Consider the following 12925-nt stretch of genomic DNA (forward strand, 5'->3'; position numbering starts at 1 on the left):
GCTCGTGTGCAAGAGCCCTTAAAAACATATGTAACCCCTAGCAATATACTATTATTTGATCTCTCTAATCCCCCATTGAAAGCGTTTTGGTTTATCAGTTCCTTAAGTGCAAACAATACCTGTTGATTCTGCCAGAAATCCTGTCAGCTGCTAATTGTCTCTGCACCCTGCTTGTGCTGCACTGATATCAGTTAGCCTTGTACCAAAGTATCTCAAATATGCTTTAGGTACCCTTTAATGTGTAGCTGGAATTACAACCCAGCCCCATCAGTAACCTTACTATACCTTTACTGATAACACTTAACTACTCTGGAGCAGTACACTTGTCCTGCCTGATGCACTGGTGCTAAAACCCATTGACCTGACTGCTTGGCCTGTTGTTGATGAAGGTTTTCTCTGGAACTCAGGTAAGAAGGAATATATTCTCAGCTCTGGATATTACGTATGCAGCTGAAGAGCAGTGGAGAACAGTACAGGCCAAGCACTGCTGATGAATGCCAAGTCGCCAGGGAAAAAAGTGGGGCAGCAAATTGGAAGAGCAAGTATTACTTCACTGCATTTTAAAGTAGAACTATAGGCAAAAAGTTAAAATTAAATTTCTTAATTTTGGATAGAGTGTGCACAATCAGAAAATCATACGAAAAATACGGCTTTCAAATCGATCTTATGATAATCTGATTGTTAGTACAGAGCTTTCGAGAGCGGATCACGACAGTTCATCCCATATTATCCAATGGGACAAACAAAAATTATTCTTGCACGATTTTCGTTTAATCAGTACAGTTTTCGTCTGAAAATGCAATACAAATAAAAATACATCACTTCTGAATTTTTATTCTGGCATACGAGAATTTTAGTAAATTTAGTACGTACTTTAGTAAGCGCATCTTTTTCGATAGGAGACTAGCATGCAAAAAAAAAAAAAAAAAATGTAATAGAAAAAAAAAATGCTGATTTTACCATGTGTACGAGGCATAGGGGAGGGTTACAAACCCTGTCAGTTTTTTCTGCCATCTGCGTCCTCTTAGGGAAATTTCTCTTCACTTTCTGTCCGCAAACTTGACAAATAGGGGTTTATTTAATAAAACTGGAGAGTGCACGATAACCAATCAGCTTCTAACTTCAGCTTGTTCAAATATGCTTTGACAAACCAAACTGGAAACTGATTGGTTTCTATGCAGAGCTGCACCAGGTTTTGCACTCTCCTGTTTTAGTAAATCAACCCCAGAGTGTAAATGAACCATACATAATGAGGGGAAAGTAAAAAAAAAAAAAAAAAAGTGTTCTAATCCCTCTCCACTTTTTCCAAAAAGAAAACAGTTTTACCTTAAGTTATATTTTAATTGTCCATTTCGGTAAAGGTTACAACATGCCTTTTAAAAGGCATCTAAAGAAAAACAATCCTTTACAAGGAAAAGCAAAATTATATCCAATTAAATTAGAACAAGCTACATTTCATATGTAAAGGACACTTGTTGGATACTAGAAACATTTCTAAATGATCCATTTCTCAGAACATTTGAGAGAAATAGAAATTACCATCATACAGAGAGAGAGTTCTGTAAAAGGTGAAAATCTTATATTTGCACAGCTGCAAGAAGGTAGGCTTATTAACAGGGCTGATCACACCCTTCACAAACACCAGCATGACACTCCAAAACTATCCTAGCATTAAACACTGAACCAGCTACAGTGCTAAATGGCAATGGCAGTCTTTACTGGTAACAAACCGACAGCTTGATTATTACTTACACTCATTGGACACCATTGCATCCTGGGGATCAGGCTGCTTCTACTTCTTACACATATGCTAACAGTATGTAAGAACACACGGTGTCATCTGCTGTCAGTAAAGAATGACAGTCCAAACAGATGTATGTTATGAGAACTTTCTTCCCAAGCTAAGTCACTTCAGTGGTGGTTGCAGCTTAGGCCACATTCAGACCTCGCCACTTTCTTGGTGCTTGGTCACCCGCTGTGGCATGAAGCACGTTGTATATCAAGGGCTCCTTGCTGTTGCTTGGGCTTCACTCATCCATACTACCTTGGGTCACAGTATGTAAGATCTCCCCAAAATGTCTTCTGTTTGGGGGATTACTGGCAATGAACAATTTAAGTTTCCTGATCTGACCCAGACTTCACAGTGAGACTCGAGACGGGTGTTTTTTGTTTTATCCATGAGCAAACAGAGATTGGTCACTAACACAGATGATAAATTATATGTAGCGATACTATATACCCCTGAAGAAGCACACTAAAGTTTTGAAATGCGTTGGGTATTGTAACGCTGCAACAATTTTCTATTTCTCTGTGTACAGATGTAATACCATCTACTGTTTGCCATTACAATTGAATGTTGTCTGTCATGTTTTATCAATAAAATATTTTTTTTTTTTACTCATTCATGCCTTTGTGCATAGACCTAATGGCTTTAAAGTCCCAACCCTTTAGGGGAACCACTTTTTCTTCCTTATTGCATACCGGGATGTGGCACAACCAATCAGAGTAACTAGCTGCTGGGATTATTTATTTTGCATTCAGAAAAATTGGATTTTTGCACTTACCGTAAAATCCATTTCTCGGAGTTCATTGACGGACACAGCACTCCATAAATCCTAACTACTGGGTTATATTGCCTCCTCTAGGAGTAGGACTAGGCAGAACAAAAAACACCTCAGCTTGGTATATACCTCCCGCCTCTCTGCTCTAGGTAATCAGTTTAGTAGCAAGCAGTATTAGAAGTATCAGAACTCCATAGCGGGGTGGGTGCTGTGTCCGTCGATGAACTCAGAGAAATGGATTTTACGGTAAGCACAAAAACCCCATTTTCTCTTTCGTTCATTGACGGACACAGCGCTCCATAAATCATAACTACTGGGACATCAAAAAGCAGTGCCAAAAGGAAAATTAGGAGTGGGGAAATAACCCAAGGCTAAACATAAGAGCCCTTAACCAGGACACAGGAGCCTTAATGGGGTCCCACTAGCCCCATCTGTAAAGTAAAAGTTTGATGGGGTGTTTTTCTTTAAACGGGAACAGCCCCTCCTAAACTGCAGCCTGCAAAACTTTGCGGCCAAAAGAAGCATCCGCAGATGCCAAAGTATCTACCTTATTGAATTTTGTGAAGGTATGCACCGATGACCAAGTGGCCGCCATGCAAACTTGCGATATTGATGCCCGATGATGGAAGGCTTGAGAAGCACTTAGTGCCTGTGTAGAATGTGCCGTGACAGGGAAAGGTTTAACCAGACCTTTAATGGAATAGCCTGAGTCACCGTCTGTCTGATCCATTTGGAGATGGTAGCCGAAGAAGCGGCCAGCCCTTTTCTTGGTCCATCCGTAACCACAAAAAGGGAGTATGAAAGGACTCGTAGCCATCAGATACACCCGAATCGCAGAAACCATATGCAAGGTATGCAAAGAAAATTCCTTGGGATGAGCCAGCTTAAGACACAAGGAAGGCAACACAATGTCCTCATTCAAATGGAAGTCAGAGACAACTTTGGGCAGGAACGATGGACAAGGACAAATAACCAATTTATCCATATGGACCACTAAATAGGGACTGCGACAGGATAATGCCGCCAATTCAGATACCCTGCTTGCCGAGGTAATAGCAGCCAAGAATGTCACCTTGTGGGATAACGCAGGCAAGTGAATCTCCCGAATATTCTCAAATGGAGGTTTCTGGAGAACATAAAAGTACTAAATTTAAATCCCATGGCAGCAAAAGAGACTGTACCGGTGGAGCCACATGTCGAACCCCCTGAATGAAGGTACGAACTAAAGAGTGCATGGCTAGGGGTCGCTGAAAGAAGATTGCCTGGGCAGACACCTAGTCCTTGATGGTACTCAAGGCCAACTTCTGATCAACGCCCTGTTGAAGAAAGGTAAAGATCCGAGGCACAGAAAAGGATCGAGGATGAGCACAAATCGACTCACACCATGAAATGTACCCTTTTCACGTATGATGGTATATCTAGCTGGAAGACGACTTCCTCGTCTTCACCATAGTAGGGATCACTGATCCAGACAGACCTCTATCCCTCAGTACCTGGATTTCAATAGCTAAGCCATTAAAACCAGCGAGTGTAAAATGCAGGAAAGTAGATCAGCCCTTGGGACAACTGGTCTTCTCTGAGAGAAAACCCCCAAGGGACGTTTATGGCCACCAGACGGATTGGAAGATCCTCGCCCTTGATTCCTTGCAGGAGTTGCAGAAGAAGTCTGAGCCAAGGATGATACTGGCCTTACTATGGCCCTTGGATGCCTGCAGCGTCTGCCAGAGAAACCCGTGATCTTGCCACGAACCTCGGTATCCTCCTATGGAGCTGAACCTGCTAAAGGAGCTGCATGTAGGACTATACAAACAGAACTAAAAATAAATAAAAGCAGCGCCAAAAATGGATATAAAATTGGACAAACGTCCAAGGTAATACAGTCCACAAATGTCCAATATAGTAGATGGAGAGGAAAAGAACAGAGCGAGATCCCGGATACCAGTGGTGAGATCAGGAGGAATATACACCCAATCGTGATAATCATCCAAACTGCTTACCAGATGATGGATAAAACAGGCATATATCACACTCAAAAATATCCACCCAGGAAAGCCAAAAGGATAAGCCACTGGAACTAATCACATCGAGACCTTTCAACATCTCCCATGAACCTCAAAAAATGGAGACGGACAATAGTGTAGACTGCACAGGTAAACGTTTAATAGGATAAAAGTAATGTACTCACAATCCTGCAGAAGTGACAAGGCATATCATAAAATCAGAAAACCGCGGTATGCATAGCGTGCTGAACATTTCATCAGGGTCGCCTTACGCGTGTCGTCAAGGAAGTGACATCATCATCCAGGTCAGACAGGGTGTAGAGGGAGTGGGGGGAATCCCAGCTCACTGAGGGATTTCTAAGGATGGGAGAAGGGAACCTGCAGACAGGTCCAACCGTCCTTGGGAGGTTACCCTTATCCACCCCAAAACCAAAAAAAAAAAACAGCAAAAGGGGAGAGGGGGGACTGTACTTACCCTTCCATGGTGCGGGCAACGCTCCAGACAGAATCCTCGCCACCGAAGTAGGGAAGCTGTTAGCCAAGGGACCGCTGCGACTCAAACCCAACCCCGGTCGTATGCGACCTTGCGAGACGCTTAACTCGCGGGCCAGCCTCTGTCCATGAATAAAAGTATTAGCACTCTTACCCAGTTCATGACAATACGTTAACAATTGGGAGTAAAATATGCTGCATAAGAGGTATTAGGAGAAAGAGGAGCTAATGGGTGATAGTTCTGAGAAAAACCTTCTGCTTTTCCTCTCTGAAGTTCAGCTGCGAGAGAAAGATGTAATGTAGCTTTGTGATAGAAGAAGAGATGAAAAACAAATCTAAGGAAATCTCCCCACTGCAGTCTGAGAAATCGCAGAGGCCAGAAGGCGAGTAAACCCAAACTTGAAAAATTAATTTTAGGTAGAAATGGTCTTCAATTTTTGGGAAATTTTGAGGTAAAATTTTTTTCACATATTAGAGGATATTGCAGTTTTTTTTTGAGGACCCAAATGACTCAGTCAGGGAGCATATGAGCAGTATATCATCGTTCTTTCTTATGCATGAATTACCGCGCCCCCCCCCCCCCCCCCATATCTACTTCCACTATGGTCCTTACCAGTGACATGCTGGTAGCGTGTTCTGCCCAGCATGGAATGCATGGCATGCCCCATCTCATGGAAGAGGTTTTCCATCATACCAGGAGTTAGCAGTGTTGGTGAACTCTTGGTGGACTGTGGGAAATTAAGCATGAGAACCACTACTGGCAGCTGATATTCACCATCTTCTTTAAGCCGGCCTCCTCGAATTGTGAAATGACAGTCCTAAAGTACATAACAAAAACAATTAGTAAAAGGACACATATTAAAATGGACTACATTTAGGCAAGATTTGGTTTAGAAAGAGAAATGGCCATTCTCAGTCTGTCATTCGGCTCATTGACCGGAAGGAAGTTTCATTTTTGCTGCTTGTTCTCAAAGCCTGCCCGATTAATTTGTTCTAAAAAGCAAAAAAAGGCGGCTAAATCCACCCCTTACCCCATGAAAAATGGAAACATTTTTGGCAGTAGGCCTAAGTGCGATTCTGCACAACGCAGTACACATTCCCTGCATATATTCAAGAAAAACCAGCATGTATGTACAGTCGGGAAAATACCTATTTGATCCCCTGCAGATTTTGTACGTTTGCCCACTTACAAAAAAAAAAAAAAAGATTTTTTTTACTTACGTAAAATCCATTTCTCTGAGTTCATTGACGGACACAGCGATCCATATTCAGAATCATAGCATTATATTGCCCCCTACAGGAGTACGACACTAGGCAGAAAAAAGACTCGGCTACACCCATGGGCAGTCCTAGGTAGTAAACTTCCCCCTTTCTGCTATAGGCCTTCAGTTTAGTGACAAGCAGTCTACGAAGTATCAAAACTCCATAGAGGGGTGGATGCTATGTTCATCAATTTTACGGTAAGTACAAAAATCCTTTTTTCTCTCTCGTTCATTGGACAGATACCAAGATGGCCCACAGGGACCAACAAACAGAGGGTCAGGAGGGGGGGGGGGGGTCTGCAGGTTCCCACCCAAACCATATCCAGGGGGAGAGGGGGGGGACAGCTACTCATGATACCAGGAGGGCACCACTGCAGAAAAACTCCTCACAACCGAAAGAGGGGGGTTGTCAGCCAGGAGGAACGCTGCGAATCAGGCCAAGACCCAGTCGTATGCGACCTCGCAAGGAGTTTAACTTGCAGGCCAGCCTCAGTCACGGGTGGCTATGTCGCAGCTGACCCAGCGCGGAGCTCTGGTCTGCGCGCGCAGGCCAAACTAGGGGGATCACTGGATCTAGATATCCAGGCCGTCGCCGAGTCATGCAGTTGATTGTAGTTCTCACAGGATAAAAAACAGGAGAAAAAATGCCACGTAAAAGAAAAAAACAAATGGCAGGACCAGAGATCCTGGCAGGGAACTAGGTCCTTACTCCTGATTAGGCAGAAAAAAAATGAAGGCCTATAGCAGAGAGGGGGTGTATACAACTTAGGACTGCTTATAGGTGTAGCCAAGTCATTTTTCTGCCTAGTGTCCTACTCCTGTAGGGGGCCATATAACCCTATGGTTCTGAATATGGAGAGCTGTGTCCATTAATGAACGAAAGAGAAAATGATCTATCATTTTTATCATAGGTGTATTTTAAATGATAGAGAGAGAATATTAACCAAAAATTCAGAAAAACACACAATACAAATGCTATAAATTAAGTTGAAGCTCAGTGAGTGAAATATTTGATCCCCAAGCAAAAAAAGACTTAGTACTTGATGGAGAAACCCTTGTTGGCAAGCAAAGCGGTAAGATGTTTCTTGTAGTTGGTTACCAGGTTTGCACACATCTCAGGAAGGATTTTGGTCCACTTTTCTTTACAGATCTTCTTAAAGTCCTTAAGGTTTCTTTGCTGTCTCTTGGCAACTTGAAGTTTCAGTTCCCAGCAAAATTTTTGATAGGATTAAGGTCTGGAGACTAATTAGGCCACTATAACCTTACAGTGCCTCTTCTTGAGCTACTCCTTTGTTGCCTTAGTGGTATGTTTTGGGTCATTGTCATGCTGGAAGCCCCATCCACTACTCATCTTCAGTGTACTGGCTGAGGGAAGAAGGCTCTCATCCAAGATTTTACAATACATGGCCCAGTCCACTTGCCCCTCAATGCAGCAAAGTCGGCCTGTACCTTTAACAGAGAAACAGCCCCAAAGCATCAGGTTTCTACCTTTGTGCTTGACTGAAGGGATGGTGTTCTTAGGGTCATAGTCAGCATTTTTCTTCCTCCAAATGCGGCGAGTCAAGTTAATGCCAAAGAGCTCAATTTTGGTCTCCTCTGACCATAGCACTTTCTCCCAATCCTTCTCTGAATCATTTAGATGTTCATTGGCAAACTACAGACTGGCCTCTACATGTGTCTTCTTGAGGAGAGGGACCTTGCAGGCTCTTTCAATCCATGGTGGCGTATTGTGTTACCAATGGTCTGTTTGGTGACTGTGGTCCCAACTGCCTTGAGATTAATTACAAGCTCCTCCCGTGTAGTTCTGGGCTGATCCCTTGCTTTTCTCATGCTCATCCTTACCCCATGAGGCGAGATCTTGCATGGAGCTCCAGACCGAGGGCGATTGATGGTTATTTCATATTTCTTCCATTTGCAAATAATCGCTCCAATCGGTTTCTCCTTCTCACCAATCTTCTTGATGATGATCTTGTAGGCCATTACAGCCCCTTGTGCAGGTCTACAACCTTGCCCTGGATGTCCTTTGACAGCTCTTTGGTCTTGCCCATGATGATGGGTTTGAATGGAAGAAAGATTCTGTGGACATGTGTCCTTTATACATACAACGAGTTGTCGTTAGGAGCTGCTCCTTAAATTGACAGGACTAATCTGGGTACCACATGAGCACATACTGTAGCCAGTCTGTGTGAGCCAGAATTATTGTTGGTTAGTCGGGAATCAAATACTTATTTTACTCACTGAACTGCAACTCACTTTATAACAACATGTGTATCTTATGTTTTTCAGAATTTTTGGTTGATATTCTGTCTCTTATTTAAAATACACCTATGATAATTATAGATCCTTCATTTCTTTGTAAGTGGGCAAACTTACAAACTCTGCAGGGGATCAAATAACTACCGTATTTATCGGCGTATATTACGCACTTTCTCCTCCTAAAAATGGAGGAAAAAGTAGCAGTGCGTGTTATACGCCGATATGAAAAAAAAAAAAAAAAGTCCTGGAAGCAGCGCCGAGAGGTAGAAGGGGTGGGCGGGGTCGAGAAGGAAGGAAGGACGCGCTGTCATCGGATAAGTCCCGCCTCCTATGCCGACGTCTATCATAGGCCCCGGGACTTCCGATGACCGCGCGTGCGTCCTTCTGTCTACTCGGCCACGCCCACCCCCTTCTACCTCATGGCGCTGCTTTCTGGACTTTTAAAAAAAGTGATTCACATAGTGTCATTGGCGCTGGCGAGGCTGCAACTATGGGCACAGTGCTGGCAAGGCTGCTACTATGGGCACAGTGCTGGCGAGGCTGCAAGTATGGGCACAGCGCTGGTGAGGCTGCAAGTATGGGCACAGCGCTGGTGAGGCTGCAAGTATGGGCACAGCACTGGCGAGGCTGCAAGTATGGGCACTGCACTGGCGAGGCTGCAAGTATGGGCACTTCACTGGCGAGGCTGCAAGTATCGGCAATGCACTGGCGAGGCTGAAATGATGGACACTGCGCTGGCGAGGCTGCAATGATGGACACTGCGCTGGCCAGGCTGCAATGATGGACACTGCGCTGGCCAGGCTGCAATGATGGACACTGCGCTGGCCAGGCTGCAATGATAGACACTGCGCTGGCCAGGCTGTAATGATGGACACTGCGCTGGCCAGGCTGCAATGATGGACACTGCGCTGGCGAGGCTGCAATGATGGACACTGCGCTGGCGAGGCTGCAATGATGGGTACTGCGCTGGCGAGGCTGCAATGATGGGTACTGCGCTGGCGAGGCTGCAATGATGGGTACTGCGCTGGCGAGGCTGCAATGATGGGTACTGCGCTGGCGAGGCTGCAATGATGGACACTGCACTGGCGAGGCTGCATTTGTGGGCACTGCGCTGATGAGGAGGCTGCATTCGTGGGCACTGCGCTGATGAGGAGGCTGCATTTGTGAGCACTGGTGAGACGGCATTTGATTTAAAAAAATGTTCTGAGTTCAAAGCTGTTTATTTTATATTTCAGCTTTTTTCCTGAAATTTCTCTCCTAAAATTTAGGTGCGTGTTATAAATACGGTATTTTCCCCATTGTATGTGACACTCTCATATTTACAATGCAACTTTATTAAGCATAAACCAATGCCCTTATACACCAATAGTTTGCTAAATTTCAGTCCTATTATTACACAATAGACATCTTTGGGACATTTCTGAATCACAGACAGAGGACAAGACTAAGGCTTCATGCACACTGGACGTTTATGCCATCTCTCCTAGACGCTTCCCTCCTCCTGCAGCGTTGATTGCCAGAGAAACGCTTGGTGCTTGTAGATGCATGCAATTCGTTCTGGCAATTGAAATGAAAAAAAAATGCTGAAGCAACAAGCACGCCTAGTGCTTAGGTGTGTTTACATGCGATTACAAGGGTCAATCATTTTTTCTGCCAAAATGTGGCTGCTCCCAAAACGCGTTGGCACCAGGTTTTTTTCTGCCTCTAAATGCCTGTGTGTGAAGAAATACATGGGCTAACACGCAGAGGCATTTAGAGGCAGAAAAAAAAGGCAGACGCCTCTAAGAACAGTGGCAAAAACGTCCATTGTGCATGAGGCCAATGAGGTCCTAAAAGTTTTTCAAACTGTCTAAGAATTTCAATACTAACCTAGGCTGCAGAGTTGTGCAAATGCAAACACTGCGACTCAAGAGCTCTGAGGTGTGCTACTATTGACGACACTATTCTCGGCTATCAGCAACTCATGTACACAATCAAAGCCATAGTTCCAATAATTTCAGAGAACATGATGTAGAGAATCCACAAGTTTAGGAAACCATGGGTCTCTCGCAGACCTATACATGAATGATCTGACCCTCACAAATCCAACTACCTGACAGGTTCATGAAGAACAACCACCTGCAAAGAAGTGCTTGCTCATGTGAATGGAAGAGAGAAAAGGTGAACAGTTCTTGAAGAAAAAGCCATTATTATTATTCTCATTTATGAGATGGTAGGGGGTAGCAAAAAAGGCTGAAATTCTGGCCTGATTGATAGCTCCATAAAGCGGTCAGCCAAACTGTGGCTTATGGAAGCTCACCGTAGACATGTCGAACGATTCGATCAGATACTACAGCTATCATTTCTGAAATTCTTGATCCCCACAATTTAATATTTTTTAGAAGCCACATCTAAACAGTAGTGCTTGTGCACATGTTCAGATACCTGAAACCGATACCTTTGCGGTGTAATTTGAGCCTATACAAAATGAATGGGCTCAAATCGCAATGCAAAGAATCACGTGATTTGAACAGGAATGCGGTGCGATTTCTGTCTGAATCGCATGCGGTTTCCCCCACTGCTCCTGTGTGAACTCAGCTTGTCGTAATGACTTCAGCCTGGATTAACACAGGAGCGGTGGGGGGAAACCGCATGCGATTCGGCCAGGAATCACATGGCATTCCTGTTCAAATAACATGCCATTCCTTGCAGTGCAATTTGAGTCCATTTATTTAGTATGGGCTTAAGTCGCACCACAAAAGTATTGGTGGGACTTTAAAGGCACTGATATTTCAGAAATTACACATAGGTAAGAATACAAAAATGTAGCTTTATTGAAATTGTTTATACAAAATATATAAAAGATAAAAGCAGAGGCAAGCAAAATTATACATCACATTACAGGGTTGAACATCCACCATAGGACCCCCATGTAAACACCCGACGCGTTTCGGAGAAACACTCCTTCTTCAGGGGTGCCTTGGGAGGGTGGTCTGTAAACAATCAGTGTAAATGTACATATTATACATATTTGCAAAGTCAATCTGGCAAGAAAAAATAATCAAGTCAAAAAAAGTGCACTTACATGTTTCACTGTAATGGTTAAAGAAAGAGTGCCTGCCTGCAAGGCTAAAAACAGAACATCGACAATGCCAGCGTGGGTCTATGGTAAGCCGATTAAATTCGATGGAGTTGGCTTCATACAGAAGGAGAATTTTTTAATTTGTAGAATTGAAGTTAAATCAAGGTTGCTTGCTACCAGACGACTGTGTGGGTCTGGGTGGGGACAGCTGAAATCCCAAAAAAGAGGCAATCCTGCTGGGCAAAAAGCCAAAGTAAAGAAGAAAAAAAGAAAAGGAGTATATGGTAAATAGTGTGTCATATGAACAAGTCAGGGGACACACAAGACACCTAGGGGTTAATCTCACCAGAGAGCTACTACCCATATAGGAGCTACAGGCTCTCTGAGGTGAGGGAATCATCCTGGAGGCTCAAATGCTCATAGATATATAGCCAAATAGATTAATTATTGAGTAATTTAATAAAGAGAGGGGGGGGGGGTTTGGTTCTTTTTTCTCTAAGTGAACATTACAACTACTTAAGAGCAGAGGAGCCAACAAGAATGGAGATCCCAAAAACAACAATCAAAAAGGGTAAAAAATGTCTAAGAAGTATAGAAATACCTTTTCAAATCCAATCTTGGCAAAATGAATGCAATATCAGGATAGATGTTGCTCCACGCTCGGCAAAGGAACATATGAGTCCGACGCCGAGCGTGGAGTATAAATGAGGAGTTGCTAATCAGCTGAGAGCAGTCTCAGCTGGGCGGCTATTGCGTCCAGCTGACTGCCAAAGGGATCTCCCGGGTCACATGGGCCAGCGCCGCCCCCAGCCGGAAGGAGTCCGGCGGAAGTGATGGCAAGTCAACACCGCCGGAAATGATCCGGCGGAAGTGACGTCGGCCCATGCGTCCCACCGACACGGTACAGACTTCCGCCAGCGTTGAATACGTCAGGCGGAGTCCATTGGGCATGCGCAATGGGAATATCCCATGAGCCAGGTGTGCAAGGCTGCTGCCCCCATTGGCGAACGCCACGAATGGCGTTCGCCTTACCGTGCCGGGCTGTACCCATAGCAATCGCAGAAGATGGTTATTTTCTGCGCAACAAACTTGATAAGAATAAAAAATCATGTCAAAAGTGTATGTTGTCTGTATACCAAAGGCAACATATTGGTTCAAAATACATCTCTGTATGGATTTATAGCCATTTAAACAGAGAAAGAAAGAAGAAAAGCATTGGCAACCATAATTGCAACCCAAGGGCAAGTCGATGTTCATGTGTACAAAGCAAGACAAATGCTTAATACAATAATG

The 12925-nt window shown here is 44.0% G+C and overlaps 1 protein-coding gene across 1 annotated transcript in view; it reads right to left on the reverse strand.

The window, feature by feature from the left end:
• Positions 1-12925, reverse strand: part of MIPEP (mitochondrial intermediate peptidase) — a gene marked incomplete at its 5' end in the record, with an annotated part of 213250 nt that overhangs the window by 102061 nt on the left and 98264 nt on the right. The window contains one exon of the mRNA XM_082246681.1: positions 5667-5871. Coding sequence (XP_082102807.1) covers positions 5667-5871 — 205 coding nt within the window. The remainder of the gene's footprint in view (positions 1-5666; positions 5872-12925) is intronic.

This window comes from Pelophylax lessonae (genome assembly GCF_965119305.1).
Source record: "Pelophylax lessonae genome assembly, chromosome: 2".
Classification (NCBI taxonomy): Eukaryota; Metazoa; Chordata; class Amphibia; order Anura; family Ranidae; genus Pelophylax; species Pelophylax lessonae.